The 26336-nt window shown below is 41.5% G+C and overlaps 2 protein-coding genes across 5 annotated transcripts in view; one reads left to right on the top strand and one right to left on the bottom strand.

Annotated features, from left to right (window-relative positions):
* Slc38a9 (solute carrier family 38 member 9) overlaps positions 1–13555 on the bottom strand; it is a 79847-nt gene extending 66292 nt beyond the window's left edge. Inside the window, exons 1-2 of one of the 4 annotated variants that reach the window (XM_021653862.2) lie at positions 13163–13555; positions 3747–3886 (exon numbers count right to left, since the gene is read on the bottom strand). In XM_021653862.2, the coding sequence (XP_021509537.1) occupies positions 3747–3856 (110 nt within the window). In that variant the 5' untranslated portion in view covers positions 3857–3886; positions 13163–13555. The remainder of the gene's footprint in view (positions 1–3746; positions 3887–13162) is intronic. The other 3 variants (XM_021653861.2, XM_060385721.1, XM_021653860.2) reach the window with 3 other exon arrangements.
* A 7355-nt stretch (positions 13556–20910) lies between these two features.
* The window catches only part of Ddx4 (DEAD-box helicase 4), a 59795-nt gene continuing 54369 nt past the window's right edge, over positions 20911–26336 (top strand). The window contains exon 1 of the mRNA XM_060386153.1: positions 20911–20982. Coding sequence (XP_060242136.1) covers positions 20911–20982 — 72 coding nt within the window. The remainder of the gene's footprint in view (positions 20983–26336) is intronic.

The raw sequence follows: 26336 nt of genomic DNA, 5'->3' as shown, positions 1-26336 counted from the left end.
TTTTTTCTAAAAGTACTTTAAAGATCCAAATGCCTATGGCATGTATCTTATAATATCAAAAGCCTTCCTCTACTGGATTTAGACTCTAGAACACCAAAATGATAAGCATGCAAGCCTTCAGTCTATAGCAGTCAAAAAAAAAAAAAAAATTCTTCTAATGAACTAAATTAGAATTGGACTGCCACCTAGTGGGAGAGACAAAAATAACACAAGCTAATTGTAGGATATGTAATATTCAAACGTAATGTTTTTTGTTTTTCGTTTTTTTCCCTATCATCCTAGAGCCATACTGTTTCCCAAATGTAAGATGATTCTTGGCACCATAATCATGAATGCTAACTAGCTGCTATGTGTGGCAATGTAAATCAGAAAAGTATAAACACCTTAAAGTTTCACAAATATGAGATGAGGTTAGATGAACCCGGGTTTGGAAAGGTGAGCGGACTGTTAAGGAACATTAAATTAAACTACATACATGGCACAAGGATGGCACCAGAGTTGGGCGACTTGAAGAGCTGCAGCTTGATTAACAGCTGTTTAAGTTGTATCTTCTACCTGCAGACACTGTGGGTTTTATTTACATGTAAGGGAGGGAACAGTATCTCAGCAGAAACAATGTCTCCTACTACTCACACATTTTTTCCATTGAAAAGTTTCTGTTCTCTCAAAGAGAAACTATCCCCCAAGCAGAAGCAAGGAGGACTGCGGAATTACAGTGGTTGCTTTCCTTCATATGTGCTTACCAGTTACGCCAGGATTGAAAATAGCGGATTCCTTTGTTTGACAAGTTTCATTATAGAAAATGTATTTCCATTTAATCTACCCTGTTAGCTTAAAATTTCAAGGAACTGGACTCCTGTCAACTTATCGTAATAGAATGCTCTTTAATGACCTACCCCAGTTGTCACAGTGCTCAATTATTTAGCACAGAACTTAGAAGTTTCAAGAAAACTCTTAAGCACTGGGTCAGCATTTATTACCGCTTATACTCACTAATACTGGAATATACCAGTGAGAATCACAAGATCAATTCCTCTTCTGATAGCCAGTATTAATGACAATGATCAATTTCTTGTGTGATAAATTTCACACTACCGGCTTTAGCTATGAAAAGTCAAGTATCTGAAAAAAATGGTTAACAATATTATAAGGATCAGCTCACCGTAATTTTATCGTCTGGGCTGGAGATGGCTGCAGGTCTTAAAAGTAGACAAACTTTCTGCCGATAGAGTGGTGGCTGGACAGGTGTTGAGTGCCTACTGACACTGTTTACCAAACTACCTAACCTCAGCTGCTCAGTTCCTCTCAGCCATCTAAGTCTTCCCCCAGACTGCACTTATGCATACTCTATTGCCTATAATGTAGTGATTGATTTTTACATAAATGGTGGCATGCTATAGATACTGATCTGCAGTTCAGTTTTTTTCTTTTATCAAAATAAGTTTAAGATTTGTCCATTTTGATATATTATAAAGCCACCTCCTTTACATTAGAGGAGTAATATTCCATCATATGAATATGTTGTAATTTAGTTTTTCAGTCCTGGAAGAAAAGACACTTTAGTTGCTTTCAGTATTAGCAATGTATACAATCCCCACATGCCTATTTTGACACTGTGAGTCCGCGTGTATAGCGGGAGATTGCCGTTACAACAGAACCTTCGGCGTTGGCTGCTGGTAGTTGGGTGCAGGCCCGCACTACATTTACATGTTAGGTTTTTCCATGTGGGTGCCCATTGGGGTGGGTGTGTACACAGGTGTGTGTGTGCGTATGTAAGCACAAGTAAGAAAAGGCCGGAGGTCAACGTCAGGTGCCTACTTCAATTGCTTCCCGTTTATCATTCATTCGTTCGTTCGTTCCTTCGTTTATTGAGATGGTCTCTCACTGAACCCGAAGCTCACCAATTTGCCCAGGCTAACTACCAATGATCTCCAGAAGCCACCTTCCCCTGCCTTGCCAGTGCAGTGACTACAGGTATGTACCATAGTTCCTGGGTCTTACATGGCTGCTGGGGCCCAAAGTCAGGCAGATGTTCAAGTGTGTGAGACAAATGCTTTACTGCCAGAGTCTCTCCTTTGAATTTAATCCCCTGGATTAAAATTAAAAAGTATAATCTTTCTTCTCTCTGCCTGGTGTAGAATATGACTCTTTATGTCATGTCTTACTGATACGCACTTTGGTAATATGTGCACGTAAACACTTCTAAATGCGGACACCTCATAATCTTTAACACATAGTGTCTTAATCACTGTTGGCCGGGTGGTAGTGTGATAGCTATTCTGGTGGTGTGCTGACAAATAATTGCCATTCCTGGCCATTTCAGTCAAACCACTGAAGAGTCATTTGAGGAAGAAATGCGAATCATATGTGAGAAGACTTCTGATGACACCATCTGGTAAGACCAGGACAGTACAGCATGAAATCCTGCAAGCATCCTCAGTGCTTCCGAAGAAGGTCAAAGAATGCTGCATCAGCAAAGTGACTGACTCTCTGGCAAAAGAACAATTCTGCAGGAGGGACACACAACCTGTCTGATGGCTAAATCAAAAAGTGAACCAGAAGAATCAGGTTTTCTAACTGTGAGGTACTAATAATATCTTAACCAATGCACTGTGCTTATAAGATCAATTTTATAGTGACGTAAGAGATAAATGAGAAAATAATAAATATGGTCAAGAGTTCTTTCAGTGAATACAAAGAGAAAAAATCCCAAGTCTATTTTTTTACATATATAATATACACAGACACACTGTGTGTGTTGTGTATGTGTGTGTGCACGTGTGTATTAAGTGTCAAGTGTTTTGAAATGATCCGTTTGTGTATGGGTGCTTCGTCTGCAAGAACATCTGTGCACCATGACTAGTGTTGAGGCAGGCCAGAAGAAGGCATCAGATCTCCTAGTACTGCAATTACAGATGTGAGTGCTAGGAATGAGATCCAGGTCCTCTGGAACAACAGTCAGTGCTCTTAACCACTGAGCTATCTTTCCAGGCCCTCTTTGTATATTTCTACTTACTTTATTATCTACCTGTGTCCATCTGTCCATCCATCCATTCATCCATCCATCTAGCTATCATTCAAGATAGGGTCTCATTATATAGCCCAGGCTGTCCTGGAACTCACTCTGTAGACCAGACTAGCCTCAAACTCACAAAGATCTGTGAGCCTGTTTCTACCTCGCAAGCGTTGGGATTAAAAGCATGTGCCACTATGGCCAGCTTTGTATATTTTAAATGCAATATTGTATACCTCATTCATTTATTTATTTAGTGTGTGTGAACACTCAAGTTCTATTGTGCAGAAAACTTGCACTGGTTAAGTTCTCTCCCTCTCTCATCTGAATCCTGAGGATTTAACTCAAGTGTCGAGTGCCTCTTCCTGCTGAGCCATTCTGCCAGTGCCTTCGTTTTTGTTAGCAGGTTAGTTTTAAATAGACAAGGTATCACTGAGCAGTCCAGGCCGGCTTCAATCTCACAACCCTCCTGCCTCTGCCTCGAGTGCTAAATGGTAGCATCAGTTTCAGTCTGATTTTTGCTTATTCGTAATTTGCCTATTGTAAGCAAGCACTTTGTATGTGTGCCCACAGTTATACACAGTATTCATATCACCATAAACACATACATCAGAGTATAAATCCTGTGAGAAAATGGGCATTTCATTATCCATCCTTTCATCTTTTTGGCTGTAATTTATTATACGTTAATTGTTAGAAGTCTAATTATGAAATAAATGCATTAAGACCTTACCTTTTAGATCTTAGATCTGATGGATCAAACTGGATATTCATAGGTCCAGGATTCACTTCATCTTCTATCTCAGGGATAAGATGCCTAGAATCACTATCCACATTTGCCATTTTTCTCAGATTCCAGGCACTGAGAAAGTCCTATGCAAACCAGAAAGAAGTAATTTAGTTTAACCTTTAAAGCATTTTATTATTTTTAGTATATTTGCATGCAAAAGAAATAGTATGGGACTTTGCAGAAGGTATCATTTTTAAAGATGGCCCACTGTTACCCAGGTTGGTCTCCTACTCTTAAGCAAGCTTGGGACTATAGGTACAAAGCCATCATGACTTCAGTGAGGTAAATGATTGACATATTTGTCAGAAATACTAGTAACATGAAACTTTTCTTTCAGCTTAATGAAAAATAAGTGAGCCAGGAACATACAGATTCAGTTATCTGGACTCTATACTGAAATAAAATATTTTAAAATATTTAAGCTTTTAGAAAGCTTAAAAAAGAGGGAATGAAACCAGATAAGTTGGCAGCAAGGAAAAGAATCACTGAAATGGCTTCAGGCTGCTTTATCAGAATTGGAGCCGTTATCTTCAAAGCCTCAAGGCTTAGGGAGATAGACAGAGACCAAGGTCCACCTAAAGTAAAACTTTAAGAGTTTATCCTCAGAATAGAGTACAGGAAGTAAATAGGCCTTAGTCTCTCACAAGGAAATGAAGTTTCTCTAGCACCATGGCTATCACATAGGTGGTATGAAGAAAAATCCCTTCGATTCTAGGATGTTCTGTAGATTTAAGCACGCCAGCTTCTACAGTAATTCTTCTAGCCAAACATCTCTTCTGAATGCACACTTGCATATCCAACTGGCTATTCAGCATCTTTATCTGGATATAATTATACAACTCAAACTTTGCATGTGCCAAACTTGATTTTCTTCCTCAAAAAACATATGCATACTGTTTTCCTGACTTCAGTTAGTGGAATCTTTGTCCTTCTAATTGTTCTGGTTAAAATTCTTGGAATCATCAGTGACTTCTGTTCTCACACTCAGTTTCTAACCCATTAGCACACTGTATTGTCTTTTCCTTCCCAGAGATCCAGAGCCACACCATCACTTTACTGTTACAATGGTTTTCTTTTTATGAGAATATACTGTTTTTATTACTACTCATATATATGAGATTTTACTTTAAAATCTTACACCATACTATACTCTCATCCTTAGGTACTTATGCTTTTAACAGAAACTGTTGAAAATAGGACTTTGGGGAGGTTAACGGTAGATTATTGTTTTCCTTATCTACTGGATCAGGATTTTTATTATTTTAGAAGTCTGGGAATCTCTCACAGGCATTATAATATAAACCAAATGTTACTATACTGCTATACTCTAGAAGAGCTCATTTACTGAAATATGTTTTGTTTTGCTTACTCTGTTTTCATTGAAAAATCATGACCTATACAATTAAAATTATCTAAAGTCAAAGACTGTATTTTAGTAAAAACAGCATACGGAATCTAAAACAATTTTCAGGTCAGAGAAGATTGTAAAGGACTCAGCTACATCTCGGTCTTCAATGAGGGCCCCCAAACAATATTTAATGAACATAGATAAAGAACTACAACAGCTGAGTGGCGCTCCCTGCTACTACCCCTGCCCTACAGTCTGTTCTACAATAAAGGGCACAAAAAGAGACGTAGAATAGCGCAACATAAAAATAACTTGACAGCATTCAACTAGTTGGTACAACTTGGGGGAGGATTGTGTAGGGACCCACAAATGGCAGAGATCAGCAATACTGCTAAACATCTTATAATACATGAGACAGCTTCCCACCAAGAAATTATCTGGGCAAAATCACATCCCTTCTGCCATGGAGAAGGCACAAAAGAGGTTGTAACTGGAAAGAAAGGAGATCTCACCTGGTAATGACAGCATTCAACTTCTTCCATCTAATTCTAGCTACAGGGACATCTGCTCTATAGCACACTCGTTCTCTCTCTTTCTCATCCCTTTCTCTGTGTGTCTGTGTTTAATACACTTTTCTGTATGTATATTTCACCATAAAATACAGAGAACTATATAAAATACACTAATTGTGAGTTGTAAAAGTGACTGTACTTATTCTTTACTCTGCACGTTACTGTTGGTATTGCTCTTCTACACAGAAGGATGAAAGGCACAAGGGACCAGTCATGGAATGTCAGAACCGAGAAATCCAAGTCTCAGCTGATACTCCTTACCGCAGTGCTCTGCTGTCTGTCCTGCTCTATCATGTCCCACTTCCAGTAGCCTTCACCTTCTCCTATTGCATGTTACTGTGGCACCAAGCGAGCATTGTTTAATGCTTTGTTTAATGGACTCTTCCATTAACTTTTCCAATGTATTCTTTCCCTGCTCCCCCAATCTCCATCCTCCCACCTCCCTCTTTCTAGTGATGGGTACAGGATACACGGGTGCTAGGTGAGTGCTCTACCCGGGGCCACACCCTAGCCAAACTTATCCTAATTTTCTAGCCATAAGACTAATGCAAGGACAGATAGGAAGTAAAGTTTTGTATCAAAAATCAGTATCTGCCATTCACCTATGTAATTTAGCACTATCCGTTTAACCTCCATACCTGCAAAATCCAAACAATAACACCCACCTCACCAGTTTACATATGGGTTAAAAATAGTGGTGAATACAATAGAACTCTGTACTGAGAAACGTTTAGATGTATTATCATTCTCCTCAATAAACAAATGAGAATTTTTTAATGCCCCTTTTAGACTTTTCCCTTTTAAATGAAAACTTCATTAATAGTAAACATAAAGGCAATTGCCATCAACATGCCACTATGTGACACAGATGCCAGAAACAAGTTCTGTTCCCCAAATATGTACATTTTCTCTTCTCTGTTCTTTTCCCTTTCATTTCCCTCTTTGGTTCTGCTTTTCTGCCTAACGTATAAGCCGGTCAAGTCCTCACTGGTAATACTAAAGACAAACAAATGCTAAAGAAACACACTAAACAGTATCCTGTAAGAGTAACATTTCAAAGAGACTGGAAGGGAAAGACAAATGTAGCCCAGCGGCTGAGTACTTGCACAGTAAGTGACAGAGCCCAGCCCTACAAAAATAGGAAAAAAGTATAACCCAAACTAATACCATCCCAAAATAAATATTTTGTTTCCACACGCTTTATGGATTAGAATGGCAGGAATTTCTAAGATAGCCAAAATATTAAGTAATGACAAACCCTGAACACATTCATTCAACAAGTGCTTACTGAGTTCTACGATGTATTGAGAAAAATAGAAAATTAAGCCACACTCCCTACCATCAGTAAATTTTAAAATATGATCTATAAAGCAGAGAGATGTAATCGCCCCTAAATCTCTCAAGTGCTAAGCCCAGTAGCATACAGATGCAATGCTAGTTTTCAGTTCATTATTTCAATTTTAGTTCAACTCTACACCAATCACTGGCCCTAGTTTCCAAATCAGCTTAGAAAGAGGTGAGTGAGAGACTCATTCCAAGTTATAACCTAGGTAATCGGAACAGCTTCAATAACCGTGGATGTGCAAAAACAAAACAAACAAGGTTTATCCGAGGTTCAAAAGTTTATTTCAATTGACTCTTTGAAACACATCATATAGCACATGTAGACTTCTGAATGTGAGGCAAAGGAGCATTTTTTTTTTTTTTTGTAGTTGTTCTCAACCTTCCTAATGCTGTGACCCTTTAATACAGTTCCTCATGTTGTGGTGACCCCCAACCATAAAAAGATTTTGTGGTTATTTCGTAACTGTGATTTTATTACTGTTATGAGTTGTAATGTAAATATCTGATATGCATGATATCGGGTTGCGACTCACAGGTTGAGAACCACCCGCCGCTTGAATGCGGAGTATACATCGCTTGAAGGCAAGTGCTACTGGAATCCCTTTAACATGGGGGCAACTATGATAACGTTAATTTCACTAAAATAGTTAAAAAGCTAAAATAGAAGTTTGACCTTTCAATTTGTTTATTTTGTGGCAAGGTTTCACTCTGTAGCACTGTTGGTCTCAAATTTGCAAAGCCTCCCCCAGCATGATCAAACTGGGCTCCACTGCTTCCTTTACATAATAAAACAAGTCAGTTCACTGGCTTGCCTTAAGTTTTCTTTAATTTATTTATTCATATTGTATGTACATTGGTGTTTTGCCTGCATGTGGGAGGGAGTTGGATCTCCTGGAACAGGGAGACAAATGGTTGTGAGCTGCTATGTGGGTGCTGGGAATTGAACTCAGGTCCTCTGGAAGAGCAGCCAGTCCTCCTAACCACTGAGTCATCTCTCTAGCTCCTTGCCTTGAGTTTTAAAACAAAAAGCTAAGCTTCTAGGGCAAGACAGACAAAAGTTAAGGAGATTAAGGAGGCCCCTGGTCCCAGGGTTCAGTTAAACTCTCTCACCTAGGAGTCAAAGATTCCAGAAAAATTAACAAAATCTGCCATAGGGATGGCCCACATAAAGATATTATTTTTATAGAGATATTTCAAATGAGAATAGCAGTGAACCATGCTTAAGGCTGGAGTGTACTTGAATATGGCCTTACTCCTTTTTCAAGGTATAAACTTGTACTTTCCTGGGAATTTCACAAACAAACAAGAATATGAACTTCCTTTATAACATGCCCTAATATCCCTTGTACAACTTTTATGACCTATGGTTTTACCTTATCGACCTGAAATTCTATCCAGTGCATCTCACGGACCACTGTATGATCTCATGTACCAAAAGAGGAGAGGGGAATATATACATGCACCCGCGCGCACGCACGCACGCACACATACACACACACACATACACACACACACACACATACACGTTGTTAAGAGACTTAAGCTCCACATTCTAGGGCAGCTCACACCTCACACACTGGGCATACTGTCTTTTCCCTAAGCACATGCTCCATTAACACTCATGCTTAAATCTAGGTTTAAAATCTCTTCCTAATAGATTTAAAGCTGCTTCACACTGACTCTTCCTAAAATTCTTTTCTGCAGCCTATGTAAGAATCCCCCTTCAACTCAGTGGTGGTCTCTGAAGAGAATGCCCCAGGCTACTACAGGTTAGTATGGAACTCTTAACTCCCACTCGGTTTAGTTTCTAAACTGAAGGCATGCCTAAGTTCAGAGAAAATTAGTCCTTTTGACTCTCAGAGATTATTTTAACTAGGAACTGAATGCTATTATGAAAGAGGAGAAATTTAGGAAGATTCTTGGATCTCAGCTGGCCTTACAAAAATGAGGTGGAGATTATGAAAAGATGGAAAGAACAGAAAGAAGCAGCTGACGATGGAAAGAAATTGCCTTACGTCACTTAGCTAGCAAAGCCACAGAGATGAATGCTATCAATCATGCTGGTACCCAGTGCTATTTCCTTCACGTCACAACTGATGCTACCCTACTTACAAAGTGAGCACTCACCAGGCCATTGTCTCCTGAACGGAAAAGTGCAGATTTGGGCCAGGTATTGGTTGGACTTACCCTCAATCTTTGTTTCCTCGTTATCCCTGCACTTCTTGGAGGGAGGGTGATTTTTGGATCCCAGGTTTTGTCGGTGGGTTGTTGTTCCCTTCCTTTGACTAGTCCTGCCTGGCTAAGAGGTGGTCACTTCAGTATTCATCCCCCCAAGCCTCACTCACTCCATTAAGGAGTCTCAGCTAAAGTCACACCCATATCTTCCCAGGAACCCATCCTGCTGCAGGCCTCCAGCTTGACAAAGAGGTGTCTCCCCTCAGTTTCCCTTCTTGTTCCCAGCCCTCTTAGCTCCTATCCCCATTCTCCCCACATCCTACTCCTTTCCTTGTTTCCCGCTGACACTAATAATGATACTCTGCTATCCTTACAGACAGGAGCTTAACTTGACTGTTGTCTGGAAGGCTCCGCCCAGCAGGGGATCAGGACAAATGCTGGGACTTGCAGCCAAGCAAAGGGGATCCTGTGGAAGTGTTGGGGGAAAGATGGAAGGGCCTGGAGAGAACAGGAACCCCACAAGAAGACCAACAGAGACAACTAACCCATTCCCATGAAGGCTTTAGAAATTGAGACATTAACCAAGGAACATGCATTGTCTGGATCTAGGCCCCCTGCACATGTGTAGCCGATGGGCAGCTTGGTCTTCATATGGGACCAGCAGAGGGAGAGGTGTGTTTCTAACGTGGACTCCATTGCCTGCTTTTGGATCACTTTCCCTGTCAGGGCTGTCTTGCCTGGCCTCAGGGGATGAAGATATGCTAGTCCTCAGGTGACTTGATGTGCTGGGGAAGGTTGATATGGGGGAGAGGACTCCTTTTTTTTTTTGTAGAAAGGGGAGAGAGGAAGGGGGGAAGAGGAAAGGGAGGACCCTATGAGGAGAGGAGGGAGGGGGCACCCTTGGGATGTACAGTAAATTAAAAAAAATGAAGTTAACAAATAAATAAAATAAAGAAAAGAAGAAGACCAAAAATATTCCTCAGATCCCTCCTTGCAGGTTCATCCAAAGGCAACACTGCCCTTGATCACAGATCAGACCTCTTCTTAGGTCAGCCCTTTGTATAAACATGTTTTCTGGTTCCCAGTGTTCATCTCCTCGTCTCTTGGGGTATATGGTTGATAGCCCAAGGCTATGTACTTTCTCTATCCAGACTCTTGTAAAGAGTCCCCTTATTAAGCCCTTCTTGTGATAGTTAATCTACATGTGATGGTCAGTAGTAATGACCAGCTTGGCAGAATAGAGAATCACCTGGGATATGGGCCTCTGGACACGCCTGTGGGGTTATCTTGATTAGATTAATTGAAGTGGGGAAACGTGCCTGCTGTGTGTGGGATCCGAAGATATACTGATAAAAAAGAGAATTGAGCATTCATTGTGCATTGGCTTCCCTGCCATGATGTACTTCACCTGTACTGTGAACTAAAATAAATACTTCATTTCTTAACAACAACAACAAAAGTGCAAACTTCACTAATTTTAAAAATGGCTTCTTGAGGCCAATAGGAAAAAACATACATTCCATACATACCAACGAAAGAAACATCTGAAATTAACCCCGGGAATGGAGTTACGAAAGGTTGTTAACACCTTGGGCTAGTCACTTTCAGGAAGGGCTATTCTGCTAGGTACTAGAAAGGAAAGTATGGCTGATTAAAGTGTGACGATGATTCAAGCTGACTCCAAACCCAGGCAGCAAGGAGCTGGGCTGGCTGTGGTTGTGGCAGCATCATGGACAAAGGCTGGGCTTGCTTACCTGCTTACCTTGCTTACTTGCTTACCTGCAGCCTGGTTATGACCTGAAGAGCCCAAGTGTTCTCACACCCTCTTTATAAATAGCCATAAGCAAATCTAGGCTAAAATGCTAGCGCTAATTTGCAGAAAACACTAGGTTATGGTAGGTAAATATTTCTATGGACACAAACATCCAAAAAGTTTATGTTCTTTTTTTCAGAGGCTGAAATTAATTATCTAATACATTTACATATAACATAAAATCTAAGATACTTTATATTGAGTTTACTAGGCCATGGAGTAGTGACTTTTTTCTGGAAAGGGTTGGAAAGAAATTATTTAAGCCATTAGACATCTTCAACTATTCAACTATGTTCCTTCAGTATAACAGACAGTATGGAAGTGAGTGTGCATGGCTGTATTCTAATAACACTTTACAAAAGGAAAATACAGGCAACACAAGGTGAAATCTGGTAAGAGGTTACCTATCTCTGTAATATAAAGCAAGGGGAATCTTGCCTTTTAAAAAAGGTACCCTGGTAGAAGCAGTTATTGCATGTATATGTTTTCTCTATAAATCTGCTATAGTCTACTAACACACTTACCTAAATTCCTTCCCTATTAATAAGTTACCAGTGTGTTAATAGCTAATAGCTATAATTCTACAGTTCTGATGTCACATTCTTCTACTCTAACCAACTAATGCTTCAAAGGGTGTTAAAATCCAGCCGAGTTGGACACAGTGTAGCCTAGAAATCACCAAAGCAATACTATGGCACCAAAGAACCTCTTCTCCAACACCAGCAACACTAGATTCTCTGATGTTGAGTTTTGGATAAACAAACAAACAAACAAACAAAAAACCAAAACCAAAACTACTAGCAAATAACTTAAGATTAAGTGTATCATAAAAATGTAGGCCGACTAGAAATTTTTAACCTTTAAATTTGTTCACTTTTCCTTTGTAAAAACATTATACTGTTTTCATTTGTAATCCAAGTTAGGAGTACTGCTGTCCTCCATTTACCCCTGTTAAATACTTAAGAATATTATAAAACTGCAATAGAAGAGTTTCACATGTAAAATAGGCTCATACTAAGATTTTAAGGAGAAATCTAAAGCTGATTGTTCTCAAAGCTCTAGTGGGCAAAGTTTGGAAATGCAAGGTAAAATTTATCTCCTTAGAGGCATAAAAACTATGTGGTGTCTTTGTTAATATGGAAGTAGCTGATTTTTCTTGTATGTGTGGTATGTGTGTGTATGCACATATTCATGCGTGTGTGTGCATGTGTGCACACACACGCATGTGGAGGCCAGAAGCTGAAGTCAGGTATTTTTCCTCTACCTTACTTACTGAGACACGGTCTCTCACTGGACTTGGAAGCTCACCAATTCCACAGGACTAGGTGGCCAGCAAGCTCCCAGTGTTGAGCACCTGCTTTTGGTTTTTACAAAGGTGCTGTGACACGGGTCCTCATGCTTGCAAGGACAGCACTTCAGAGACCAGCCGTCTCTCCACCTCTGGTTTTCAAGTTTGAGAAAGTCTCACTATTTAGGCATCTAACTAGAAACCATCCCTCCACCTGCTTCACCCTCTTGCGTGATAACAAAGAGTAAGGGATTTCAAGCTTGCCCCGTGTCTATCTGGCACAGAGTTCTCTTTAATTTGCTAGTGTCACGTGACCTGCTGAAACGTTTTGTTGAAAAAAAAACAACGAAACCCAAAATAAATAACAAAAACTTTTTGCCTGTAACTCCGTATGCCATTTGAAGACATCGAATAGGAAAACAGAGACGGCATTCAAACCCACTGACCTCAACAATAGATAAGGCACTGACAAAGGATCCTTACAATTAGGTTTTGGACAAGTAAGTGACTGATGATAAGCAGTGTCTCCAACTCGGTAGGTCTTTCCTGATTTGTAAAGCGAGGAGAAAGCATTTGATTAGCTGCCTCACAGCTCGAGTATTCACTGCTACCCACAACCAGAGCAGGGGAAGTGGCTTGGCGGTAGAGAGATTTCACTGCATCCATCCCTCAAGCCCTGGGTTGGTCTCCAGCATCTGTCCAGTGTGGTAGGAACACCAGGGACTTCCACTCTCAATTCCTCTCTCTAGCTCTCCTGCAATTATCCCGAGAGTCCTCTCAACCCGGCTTTGGGTGCTCATCTCCTATAACCTTTCCTACCTTTTCCCAAAACCTCCAGCAGACTCAGACTTCCTCAGCTCCCGGGGACTCCCCGCAATCGACCTACTTGAGGGACGTGCAGGACTTGGGAGCAGTGTCCCCAACCCGGGGCTTGGCAGACCCCTCCGTAGTGACAGCCCGTGGCCGCAAGCTCAGCCTTTCTCTCCTCGCCTGGGTTCCCTCTCCGACTGTCCCAAGGTGAGTTTGTCAGGAACGAGATCGTGCTCTACCTCAGCAGGCCAGTCCCTCTACTTCGGAAAACCAGATCAGGAGGTGAAGACCTCTTCGCAGACCTCGCAGTTAGCAGCTGCCGAGCGACTTGTCCCCAAAACAGGAAGTGGCAACGGCTTAGGCCGCGGGGGCTGGCGGGGGATGAAGTCCTAGGTGCGCCCAGCCCGCCGTCGCTGTCAGAGGGCCGTCACCCGGAACTACAACTCCCAGAGGGCTGTGCAATAGGCAGCCATGCTCCCTCCCTTCGAAGGCCGCGGGCTCTCGAGGCTGGGTGTCTGAGCAGGTCCCCGAAACTTTAGCTAGTGGCGTCCTCGGCCGGAAGAGAGAGAAAGAAGCAGTTCTCTTGCGGAGTTTTACAGCATCACAGGCCACGTGAGGTTGATGTGGCTGACGCCCCTGGTGACTTTTTTCTCAGGCTTTCCTGTAGTCAAGCACTTGGACTTTGTGGATTCGGAGGGCAGCTGGAGAGGGGTGGGGTTGCGGGGGTCGGTAGTGGGAGCTGTTAGTTTGCATTGAGTTCTCCCTGTTCTGTTTTGTTTTGTGGGTTTTTTTTTTTTCCCTTTTTGGGAGGGGTTTGTTTGTTTTGTCGAGGCAGGATTTCTCTGCACCGCCTTGGCTGGTCCGGAACTCACTTTGTAGAACAGGCTGGCCTCGAACTCATAGATCACCTGCTTCAGCCTCCCCCGTGATGAAATTAAAAAGACCTACCTCACCACCGCCCAGCCTCTGTTGTTTTTTTGATTTGTTTGTTTGTTTTTAAATGCTTTGACAAACTAGACTCTAGACAAAAAGAAGCTTTCAGAGAGTAACTCAAACCGACACAAATAAACATACAATCTGCCTAAAGCTAATGTATTTTGGTAAGGAAGTCAGCTCAAGGTAAATCCCTTACACCTATATGGCATGGTCTAAAACAGGACTCTGTAAAGAAAGCTAGCATTAGAAAGCAACGTGATCAAGACCCCAAGACGTAAACTTATAAAATAGTAATGAATTCTAAGAATATTATGTTTATCTCTTAAATCTTTCGAAACTGCACGTTATATCTATTTTACCGATAAAGAAACAGAAAGTTAAGAGACATGGCAAGGCCAGACAAACTTTTTTTGTTTGTTTTTTTCCAAGACAGGGTTTCTCTGTGTAGCCTTGGTTGTCCTGGACTTGCTTTGTAGACCAGGCTGGCCTCAAACTCACAAAGATCTGACTGCCTCTGCCTCCCTGAGTGCTAAGATTAAAGGCTTAAGCCACACAAACTTTTAAGTGGCAAAAATATCAGGAATTCAAACCAAGGGCATCCGAATTCTTCTCTCAAATGCTTTTTTTTTTTTTTCTTTTCCATAATTTTATTTTTCTCATTAGTTACATTTTGTTAATTCTGTATCCCAGCTGTATCCCTCATTCCCTCCCCAATCCCACTCTCCCTCCCTCATCTCCTCCCTTTCCAAGTCCACTAGTAGGGGAGGACCTCCTCTCCTATTTTTTCTTTTTTTTTTTTTAAAGTTTTTTTTTTATATATTAATTTTTTTTTTATTTTATGCACATTGGTGTTTTGCCTGCATGTATGTCTGAGGGTTTGGGATCCTAGAATTACAGACAGTTGTGAGCTGCCATGTGGGTGCTCAGAATTGAACCTGGGTCCTCTGGGACAGCAGCCAGTGCTCTTAACCGCTGAACCATCTCTCCAGCCCCTCTCAAATGCTTCTAAATATCCACTCTGATACTAAGGGCTTGATAATTCCAAGTAGGTTAACTGAATGAATGTTGTCTTTAAGGGAGATATAAGTTACTTTGCTGATAGTATTCTTGTTCCTAAAACTGTCTTTTTCAGACTAGAATTCAGAGAAAAAAAGAAAATTTTCCTATCAGGGAGACTTAACAAAAATATATCGAAAACATTAATATTTGCTTAGCATCATTTAGTATTTAGTCAGTTAATATGTTTCCTGAAGCTGTGGAGACAGCTCAGTTGGTTAAGAGCTTGCCACAAAAGCACAGAGACTTGAATTTAATCCCCCAAAACCACATTTTAAAAAGAGTTTAGGCTCATAATGGCATGTGCTTGTAATCCCAGTTCTGGAAATAGAGAGGCAGGTGGGTCCCCAGGCTGGCCACCTTGGCAATCTCCAGATCAATGAGAGACCCTGTCCTAAGTTGTTGAGGTTGTTCAAGGCTTCTGTGCATATGAGCATATACACATGCTCCCACACATATGAGCATGCATGTTATGCATGTACACACACACTCAAAATAAATATACTAATTTTATTTTTTTTTTGAGATAGGTTCTCACTCTGTAACCCTGACTGGCCTGGAATCTGCTATGTAGACCAGACTGGTCTCAAACTCTTAGAGATCTTCCTGCCTCTGCCTCCTGAGTGCTAGATTATAAAGACATGAGCCACCATGCCCTCCCCAATTTCTTGTTTCATATTATAAACTTTATAGTTGGTTAGAAACTGGAGTCACATGTCTTTGATTTGTCTCTTATCTCCTGAGGTATTTTTTTCCAGTAACATTTCCTGCATTTTGAATTTTGTCGAATCTGCATCTGTGGTGAAACATAACATCCTGTTTCTTCTGTTTGCCATGGACTGGGAGTTAAATCTAAAAGTGATTGTATCTAAAGTTAAATTTTGAAGTCAAGCCTCCACATACAGTGTTTTGTACTTCCCACTATGACACATCGGGTGGCACACGGTTCTCGGAGATCCATGTTTTGTGTGGTTGTGTTTAAATGCTGTCTGCTTCAGAAGGCCAGAACCCGATGGCGGCTAGGTAAGATTATATATCAGTTACTTCCCTACAGGTGTTCTAACCTGTTGGTCTAGCCTGTGGCCCTAGGGTTTTTCTGCATTCCAGGATTGCTGTAGGTAAGGCCCAACACATTTGTACATGACACATGTCATAATGTCATAAGGTTGATTTTAGTATAACAGGCAAAGGCACACTGAAAAGATGCCGAGGCCTATATTGCCCCTCCCATAATTCCAAGCTTCATGGAGAGTGATACCTCCACTTTTGGGGATGGAGAAGGAATTAAATCCTGACCTCTGACCTGAATCAGTATGAAGCTATCACACTGATTTCAGTTCTGGGTGGAACCCTGTGCCTCCTGTGTTCCAGGCTTGTAGCTGCAGATGGCGCTGCTGGACCAGTAATAGTGAGATAGCCAAGACTGCAGCTAGAAATCTTTTCCCCACAATCTCAGCTTTTAGAATAGAAAGCAAGACTCTGCCTACTGGGTAGGAAAGCCTGGAAGCAAGAATCTCAGTGCCAGCCTTTTAGAGTCCCTGAGGGACTGTTGCCACCACCCATTCCTAACCTGTAGCACAACTATCCAGGGTTACACACTGTAGCATGATGGGCTTGTCTCATTTTGCTATACTGCCAGCTCTTGGACGGATTGTGGGCTCAGCATGACAGTATTCACACAGCCACAGTTCTGGAGTAGGAACCAGCTGGCGATTCTTTCTAGGACTTCATGGAATTCTACAGCTCATAACCACAGACTGATGACTTTGGAAGGCACGTGTAAGCCTATACAAGCCCCAGGCAGAGGTTTGTGTGCATATACTACCCCTTATAAAAGCTCTCTAATAACAGCTGTGGCTTTAGGGAAAACCTAAACTTGTATTGCCTTCTGCCACAGGCAGCCTGGATTTTGGTGCCATCTAGTGTTGGAAACTGTAGGCTGAAAAAATAAGCATGCTGACTTCAATTTCTGAAAACAAAAACGAAGCCAAATGACAAGTAATTTGAGAGAATAAGTAATTGAGAGAGTGAATGAACTCCAAGATAAGTTATTTGAAAATACACAGAAGAGAAAGAATTGATTGGAAGAAATACATGTATGGTAACTTTGGAACAACATTAAAAGGGCAAATAAGTTACTGGGGATCTGAAAGGGACTTGAGACCATCACAGGAGTTAATTAATGCAACTATGAGATCAACCATAGTCAAGTTCCAGCTTCTTCAATAAACTATGTCTCCAGTTTTCATGGCATTCTGTAGGCTGACATTCACGAGTCTGGACTGGCCTTGTGACTTTCTCATAAGCAGTTAATTGTCCAAACTATAATTATTTAACTTCTTATGGTAGAAGGTGAAGGAGCCTTGCAGCTATTGCCCTGGCCTCTTGGAGTGATGTCTGTGACACGTGTGTCCAGTTGAAGTGCTGGCTGGAGGTGAGCAGCAGCCTTCCAGAGTCTGACTGAGATTGTCCAGGAACCTTCAAAGCTCAAACCAGTCACTTGTAGAGAAACAGGTTTGACCAGCATTCAGTTGTTCTGGCCATCCCAGCACCAGATGCCAGAGAAAAGAAGCCACCTTGGATGTTTAAACAAATCGATATTGGGGCCTAAGGATGTAGCTTAGTGGTAGAGAGCTTGTCTGGCATGCTCTACTTCCTGGGTTCAAGCTCTGGCAATGCCAAAAAGAAGAAAAAAAAAAAGCTGATATTAAACTGTCAGATGATTCAAGTTCCAATCAGCATTAAAAGTGCTGTGAACTCAGCTCATGTAGTTGAGATAGTGTTTGCCAGGTTCCCTCACTCATGGTTCCTGTTTTCTCCTTATATTTGGAAAGAAAATTGTGGTAATATGTCTTTTGGACTTACTGCTTTTTCCCTCACTCCAACCACGCTTTCCCTCCAAATTTTCAGCCAAATGCTGGTGATGACCTCACTGTTCAAAAGCGTCAATCTTTTGGTCTTCATTTTAAAAACTTGTTGCATTTATTTATTCTCTGGGGGGGGTGTTCAGGTGGTGGTGCATGTGTGGAGGTCAGAGGACAGTTGTGGAGGACAGTTCCCTCCTTACGTGGGCTCCAGGGGTCACGCTCAAGTCCTCAGGTTGTCAGGTGCATCTTACTGGCCTTTGCCTTATTATTAGTTATGTTTGGCTTTTATATTAGGCTGGGTGTTAAGTTGCGTAGGTTGGCCTCGAACTAGTTATGCAACTGAGCTCCTGGTCTTCCTGCCTGTATCTCCCAAGCAATGATTACAAGAATGTGCTGCCTCTGGACCTAGCAGGGAACCCTGTTCACTCCAAAAGTGCATAGCAAAGAACATTTGTTTAAAAATGTGAGTGCTCTCTGTCATGAACAATTCCACATTTGGCTAAGGCTGAGGATCTGGCTTGCTTCCATGTATGTGGACCTATCTGCATTGCCCACGTGGCACGCCTGGGTTGGCTACCCAGAGGCTATTTAAGCTGTGGGCTGGCTTTCCCCAGGGTCAGATGATTGTTCAAGGTTCCTGAATAAACTGCATTGAAAAAAAAAATATGTTCCTTTTAGGAAGTTTGTTCACGTTTGTTTTTTCTTTTTAAAGATTTATCTATTTATTACTTATGCAATGTGTGTTAGCATGTACACCTGCACGCCAGAAGAGGGAACCAGATTTCATGTTTAGATGGTTGTGAGCCACCATGTGGTTGCTGGGAATTGAACTCAGGACCTTTGGGGAAGAGCAATCAGTGCTCTTATCCTCTGAGCCATCTCTCCAGCCCCCAGTTTGTTCACGTCTTAAATGACAGTTCTATTAAAATATTTTGTGGTTTAGCCTTTGTTAAACATAGCTTTTTAAAAAACAATTCAGCTTAATTGGCCGACTGTAGAGCTTACTAGGCAAGTGCTAAGATGTTTTTGGTGCTGAAACAGACAGGTGGTTCTAGAAATGAAAGTTTAAAGCTTCAGCTGGAGTTCATCTTTTACATCAGATTGTATTGGGATTTGCGTTCCTGACTGAGTTATCTAGAAATTTCTTCAAAGATTCAGAGAAAGGAAAATGATGGAAATAAAATAAAAACAAGAACTGTGCTTTCCATACATTTGATTGTTACACTTCTGGGGCTTATTGGGAAAAACATTGAAGGATTTTTCCTTCTGAGAGAGAAAGCCGTGGACAGAACAAGCAGATCTAGTTAATGAGTGCTTTAAATGTTGAATGTGCCCTCGGGCATGCCAAGAGGTGAACCCCAAATCCAGGCCTTGGCAAACAAGCCATTTCTTCTTCTTCCCACATTCTAGCTTTCTTGACAACTTTTAGTAGAGGAATGGAGGAAAGTGGATTTCTCAATTATAAAGCGAGTGCTTCAGACCCAGAAGAGCCAAGCCCAGCACTGTGAGAGGTCAACAGGAGACCTGAAGGGCAAGGAGAGAGGGCATTTCCATGGCTCCCAGTTTTGTCTTCCCCCACTTCCCTCCCTTCCCCCCCCCCCCCCGCTTTGATTTTTTCAAGACAGGGTTTCTCTGCGTAGCCCTGACTCTCCTGGAATTTGTAGTCCAGGCTGTCCTCGAACCCAGAGACTCGCCTGCCTCTGCCTCCCGAGTCCCATACCCCTTCACACACACACACCCTCCCCGCCCCCAGAGAAAAATGGAGCCGCTGAGCCACCGGGGGTGGCAGGAGAGAGAGGCGGGATGCAGCGAGCAGCCGGCGCACTGGGTCAGCCCACTCCCGCAGGCCTAACGGGCCACGGAGCCGAGAGGCCCGCACAGCCCCGGCCTCGGCCTCCCCAAAGGCTGGGACTGCGCAGGCCTCCGTGGGGCGGGAAGCCGCGCGCCCCGGGCGCTGATTGGCTGGTGGGCCCGGTCGCCTGGTGCTATTTGTTGTCGGGCCCGCGCCCCTGACGCAGTCGGCGTCCAGGCGTCCGCACGTGCAGCCGTTTAAGCCGCGTCGGTGGCCGCGAGGAGCCCAGGAAGCCTGGAGCGGAGAGGTGAGTGGGCTGGCCGCCTTCTTCTCGCTGTGGACCGTGGCCCCGGGCGCCCTAGCCGGGCCCAGCGGCCTCCGGGGGCCGCACACATGGGCCTGCGCGGGGTTTGAGGGTGGCCTCCGGGGCCTTCCCCCTCCGACCTGCGTCTCCATGCTGAGCGGAGCGGGTGTGAAGACTTGAGGCCCGCAGGGGAAGGAGGCCCAAGGAACCTTCTGCTTAGCGCCCAGGCGGCCATTACTCACGAGAAACGGTGTTTGTGGTGAGCACGCCTCCTCGACGCCCCGCGTTGAAGGGAGTCAGGCGATCCTGTCCGTTCTCCCCTTCCAGTCTCCAAAGGCCTCGACATCCTGTCTGCCCATGAAAGGCCCCAAAGGGGAGTCCCATGAATATTATCTCGGAAACCACCCACCCGGCTCCTATACAGCGTTGGGGCAGTCCTTTGAGGGAGAACAGATTTTGGGCAAGAATAGGCGCTCCTGCGGACATGGGGATTGCTCGACTGATTCAGCCTTTGAAAGAGAAAAATGCTGGCTGTTCAGATCGCCCTTAGGAAAGAAGCCAAAGGCTTCTAAGGTCATCACGTTAGTTTAGTAGTTGCAAGTGGTGTGTAGGGACAAAAAGATAATCTTTATATATTACTATTTTGTGGTGGTGATGGTCCGTCCCAGTGCCTTGTGCCTCATTTATTGTCTTTGACCTATATACCACAGCCCCATAATTGAAAGAGAACGATTCGGATGTGACCGTGGCCAAAAAATGCTTTTTTGTTTGTTTGTGTTTTCTTAAGGGACCTGAAGCTACCATGGGAGATGAAGATTGGGAAGCAGAAATCCTCAAACCTCATGTGTCTCCCTATGTTCCTGTATTTGAAAAGGTAATAAAACTTAATAGTTGAGAGCCATTAAATGTTGTGGATTTTAAGTTTTTTTACTTACTCACTTTACATCCTGATTGCTGCTCTGCTCCTCTCCTCTTAGACCTCCCACTGTGTACACCCCTCCCCCCACTCACCCTTTCTATCATTTAAAAATTAAACTGGTGAAGTTATTATAGCCCGTTTCAGTGTTTCTCTGCATGTGACTTTTATTACTTGTTTTATAGGGAATGAGAAAAGCAGGCTATCTTTCAGATTGAATAATGTATACATGGAAATGTGATAATCACAAGCAAAAGCTGTAATACTACGAATGTAATTCAAATCTTAATGATTTAGGACTTACAGGTGGACACAAGCTTGTATCAATGAGCTAGCAACTCTTGACAGATAACTTGTATAGAGAAAATTGGAAATAATGATTTGGTTCTGGGTGCCCATGAGTTAATTTGCTGATAAAGACTCTATTCTACTTGGACTTTGTAAGTCATCTGCCTGACTTTTCTTCCAGATTTTTTTTTTAATTTTTTTTTACTTTGAATTCTGAAAAGTATTGTTACATAAGGAGCTCATTGAGAATATATTGGACTATAAAATATTCTTTTTTCTGAATGGCATTTGGAGAATTAAAATTGTAACTCAAAAGAAGGAGCTTTGGAGTTTCATATTGATGGAATGCACTTTATAAGATACTGCTTTTGCAGAAGTTCTCTCACATTAGGAATTTTGTGTGTATGACATTTCTGATTTTAAGTGATCTGCTGCTGAAATGCTTATTTTACACAGACATAAAACATTCAGTGCATTGAATCTAACTGGGGTCAGTAATAGGTGGGTTTTGAATTCAAATACCCCAAATAATAATCTGAATGTGTAATATTTCTTGCCTTGGAAATGATCACCGTTAGTGTATGTTATATTTTAATAGTTCTCTTTGCATCATAAAAATAAACGTTTTTGGGGAGAGAGACAAGTTACCTAAAAGTCTTGCTCTCATTAAATTTTTAGTATTTGTTTTTCAAAAATATTTTACATAGTTTTAATGATGAGTATAGCAACAATTTTGATTTTTTTTTACTTCAGCACTAATTATGAATTTCTTAAAAATAATTTCTACAGTATTATATTTTGTTCAAAAGAATGTACTGAGATATGTGATTTTTCTTTGGGTGTTTAAGACAGTCACAAGTTTTTGTTATTATATTATCATTGGTATCTATGGCTTGTTATTTAATTTGGGGTTTTCTTTTCCAAAAATGGGAATGTTAGTCCAGAGAATATTCAATGGCTTGTTCTTTCTGGTTGGGTTTGTTTGTTTTTGGTTTTGCGGGAGTGGGGTTTGAGACAAGATTTCTCTGTCCTGGCTGTCCTGGAACTTGCTGTGTAGACCAGGCTGGCCTCCAGCTCACAGAGATCCACCTGCCTCTGCCTCCTGAGTGCTGAGATTAAAGGTGTGCCCCACTGCTGCCAGTTCCTTCTAGTTCTTGATAGATTTATATAATAAAAAGTTAATTTGCTGATAAAGACTCTATTCTACTTGGACTTTGTAAGTCATCTGCCTGACTTTTCTTCCAGATTTTTTTTTTTTTTTTTTGGTCATGAAATGTTCTTTAAACCGCATGCTGCACTGTGGAGTAGGTTGTATATATTTCTGCACTGTTTCTGAAGTTGGGTGGTTATTAAATTTCTGCTCCCCCTTCCTCTCTCTCTCCTCCTCTTTCCTTCCTTTTCTCCTCCTCACTCTATTCCCCCTCCCCTTTCTCCTCCTTTAGCCTCTAAATGCAGGGATTATAGGCATGGGCTATCAAATTGGCAGGTTGTTAGATCTTTGAAATGTACCTTTTTGGAATCTCTCTACTTTTCAGTAATATAACCACGTACCCTGACATCAAGAATGCTAAATTGATAATTGTACCTTATGATTTAGTATCATCATATGGAGACAGTTTGTAATAAGTTTCTTTGATTGGTCTTCACCCTTGACACCTTTTGCTGGCTTTACAGTTAGTAACTTGGCTTTGTTGACTTGAAGGAACAAAATACATTGTTGATTCCTTGAGTAAAAAGTGCAGAGGTTAAGAATAAATAACATTTTTTTATGGTGGAAAACTGAAGGTCTTTTATTCAGATTTTAAGACACTTTTGATTGTTTCCACTGAATTTTCATTTCCATTTTGAACTTAATAGCGGTTTTGAAATAGTCTTGTGCTATTATCATCTTATATAGTACCTGTGGTCAGAACTTTAGTGAGCATTCTTTGAGCTATAATAACATATGCTTATATGCTTTGAAATGGTAGAGAGTGTTCTGAAAGCTCTTGGTACTTCCCACATCTGGATCTGGAAGGGAATGTATCACCGAAGGATGGAATAAGAGGTGTGAAATTATGAAAAACTGTTTAGCAATATCGTTCAGAAATCACAGGTGCTGCACATTTGTACATTGTTGTCTTATTGGGATGAATGTATTAGATATTCAGTTTGATTACTGTACAATGATGCTTTTTGTTAACTGAGAGTAATTCTAAATAATCATTTCTGTGTAAGGCAGGTTTGCCTTTTTGATACATTTTAGGATGAGAAAAGCTCCTGAAAGTAAAGTGAAAAAAATTAAACTCTTTATAATTATAATTGTATTAAGCAACAGCAGCAGTAATAGATGATGAAATAAAAAAATAAATTAGTAGATGACATCTCAGAATTAACAGTAAGCATACAGGTAAACAGAAATATATTCATCAAAAGTTATTTATAGCTTAAGAGAGAATCTTTATGGGATAAATATTTTCAAATTTCTATATTAATGTGTTTGAGTGGGTCAAGAGACTACAAATGGCTTGTAGTTAGCTAGGTGTTCTAAAAGTAAATGAATGACATGGCCTATGATTTATTCAGCATATTTTTACTTAATCCTGAGTGCTTTAAATGGTGCTGGACGTAAAACACTTTGTTTCAGACATTTTAGGAGACACAGTAAGCACATTTGAGAATCAACTAAATCTGCACAGTGGAGAGCCATAAAAATGAAGGAGTGTGAGCCTGTTATGTTGGGGTAGTCTTAGATCAAGTGGAGAGGGGTGGCTTCCTGAAGTTACTGGCTGGTTAGATTTGAAGGAGTCTTAACAGGACATCAGGTGCAAAGGACTCATGAGGGAGCAAGCAGCATACTAGGACATTAGGAAGGCAGGTGTGTTACTTTCAGAGCACTACTGTAACAGGTCATCTTAAACTGGGTAATGTAAAACGACTTAAGCCTTTTCTCTCATCCTTGAAGCCAGAAGTTAGAGATGAAGGTGCCTGCAGGTCTGTCCTCCCTTTGGAGGTTCTAGGAGAGAATCTTTGTAGTGTCTAGCATCTGTTGCATGTAGACAGTCTTTGGCTTGTGGTTTGTGTTTGTGTCACCCCAAGCCCCTGGAACCATTGTTGTGTGTGTCTGTGTTTGTCTGTTTTCCCATTACTTCTCTCTTAATCACACCTGCGATGACACATTAAGACTCAAGTGGATAATCTAGGATAGTTCTATATCAGAATCTTTAATTATATCTGTTATGATCCTCTTTTAAATACGGTGTTTATTCTTAGGATTAGCAGCATGGATGGGACAGGGACTCATCCCTAGCTGAGAAGCTGCTGGCAGTTCTCTTCAGGGGGAGGGAGAGTCAGTTCTTTTTTTTTTTTCAGGGAAGCAGCCCCTGAGAGGCTACTTGTGCATTGGCTACATTAGTATGTAAGTGGACTTACTTAGTATAAGTACTCAGGGCTTTCTAAATATCACTTAAAGTTGAGAGGAAAAAGCAGTGGTGGTGTGAGGATAGGTGAGAAATTGAAGGGGAGGGAATTGGGGCTGGATTTGATCAAAACACACTGTATGCTTTTAGTATGTTTATCCTATATTATATGTCTAATATCCACTTATAAGTGAGTATATACCATGTGTGTCTTGTGTCTTTTTGCTTCTGGGATACCTCACTCAGGATGATCTTTTCTAGTTCCCACCATCTGCCTGCAAATTTCATTGATTTCCTTGTTTTTAATTGCTGGATAGTGTTCTATTGTGTAAATGTATCACAGTTTCTGTATCCATTCCTCAACTGAGGGACATCTGGGTTGTTTCCAGGTTCTGGCTATTTTAAATGAAAGTGCTATGAACATGATTGAGCAAATGTCCTTATTGTATACGTGAGCATCTTTTGGATATATACCTAGAAGTAGTTTAGCTGTATCTTAGGAAGCACTATTCCTAATTGTCTGAGAACCCTTGCACAGATGTAGCCCATGGCAGCTCAGTTTCCAAGTGGATACCCTAGTAATGGGAAACAGGGGCTGTCTCTGACATGAACTCAGTGGGTGGCTCTTTGATCACCTTCCCCTGTGGGGTGTGGAGCCTTACCACGACATACAGGTAGACAATACAGCCAGTCCTGATGAGAACTGATAGACTAAGATCAGATGGAAGGGGAGGAGGTCATCAGTGTACTGGGGGAGGGGCATGGGAGGAGAAGAGGGAGGGAAAGTGGGATTGCAACTGTGATTAATAAAAAATAAATTAATTTAAAAAGCACATTGTATGCACATATGAAATTCTCAAATGACAAAAACCATAACAAATGCCAGGATTAGGACTTGATGTCTGTGGGTGGCCATTATGCAACTTAGGTAGCCAGTATGACTAAAGCACAATGAGATAAGACAGCGGTACAACCTGATGTCAGAAAAAGAAAGAAAAAGTATGTGCTCAACTGAAAGTAGTTGAGCACATAAAGTTGGTAGGACTGAATGGAATAGATTTGGGTAATGAAGGAAAGGGATCGAGAATGATGACTGTGTTCTATAACTTAAACTCTTAGTTGGTGATTTGCTGTTTCATGAAATGGGGCTTTTATAGAGGGTGAACAAATTTGGCAAGAAAAAAATTGTTTTTTACGTTCAGTGCCTTTGCATGTGAAGACATGGACACAAAAGGTGTTAATCCTGAGATTTGCTGTAGAAAAGCCAATTCTACCATTTTGGACCAAATTTGTTAAATACTGACCAGGACATGGCCTTTAGTTAGGCCCACTCCCTGGAATTTCCCTTATTGAAAAGCTCTCTGCATACAGGCTGTGGTTGTTTAGCTTGGAATTTTTGTTGGACTCCTAACAGTGGGAGTTGGATGTCTCTCACTTTTGCCTGCTTGTGGGACTTTTTTCTCCTACTGGATTGCCTTGTCTAGCCTTGATTATGAGAGTTTGTTTCTGGTCTTACTGCATTTTTGTTAAGCTGTGTTCAGTTGATATACCACAGGGAGGCATGCTCTTTTCTGAAGGACAAGGGAGGAGCAGTGGATCCTAAGGGAGAGGGAAGATGAGGAGAGG

This window comes from Meriones unguiculatus, chromosome 6 (assembly GCF_030254825.1).
Source record: "Meriones unguiculatus strain TT.TT164.6M chromosome 6, Bangor_MerUng_6.1, whole genome shotgun sequence".
NCBI lineage: Eukaryota > Metazoa > Chordata > Mammalia > Rodentia > Muridae > Meriones > Meriones unguiculatus.
This window is presented reverse-complemented; position numbering and strand designations above follow the sequence as displayed.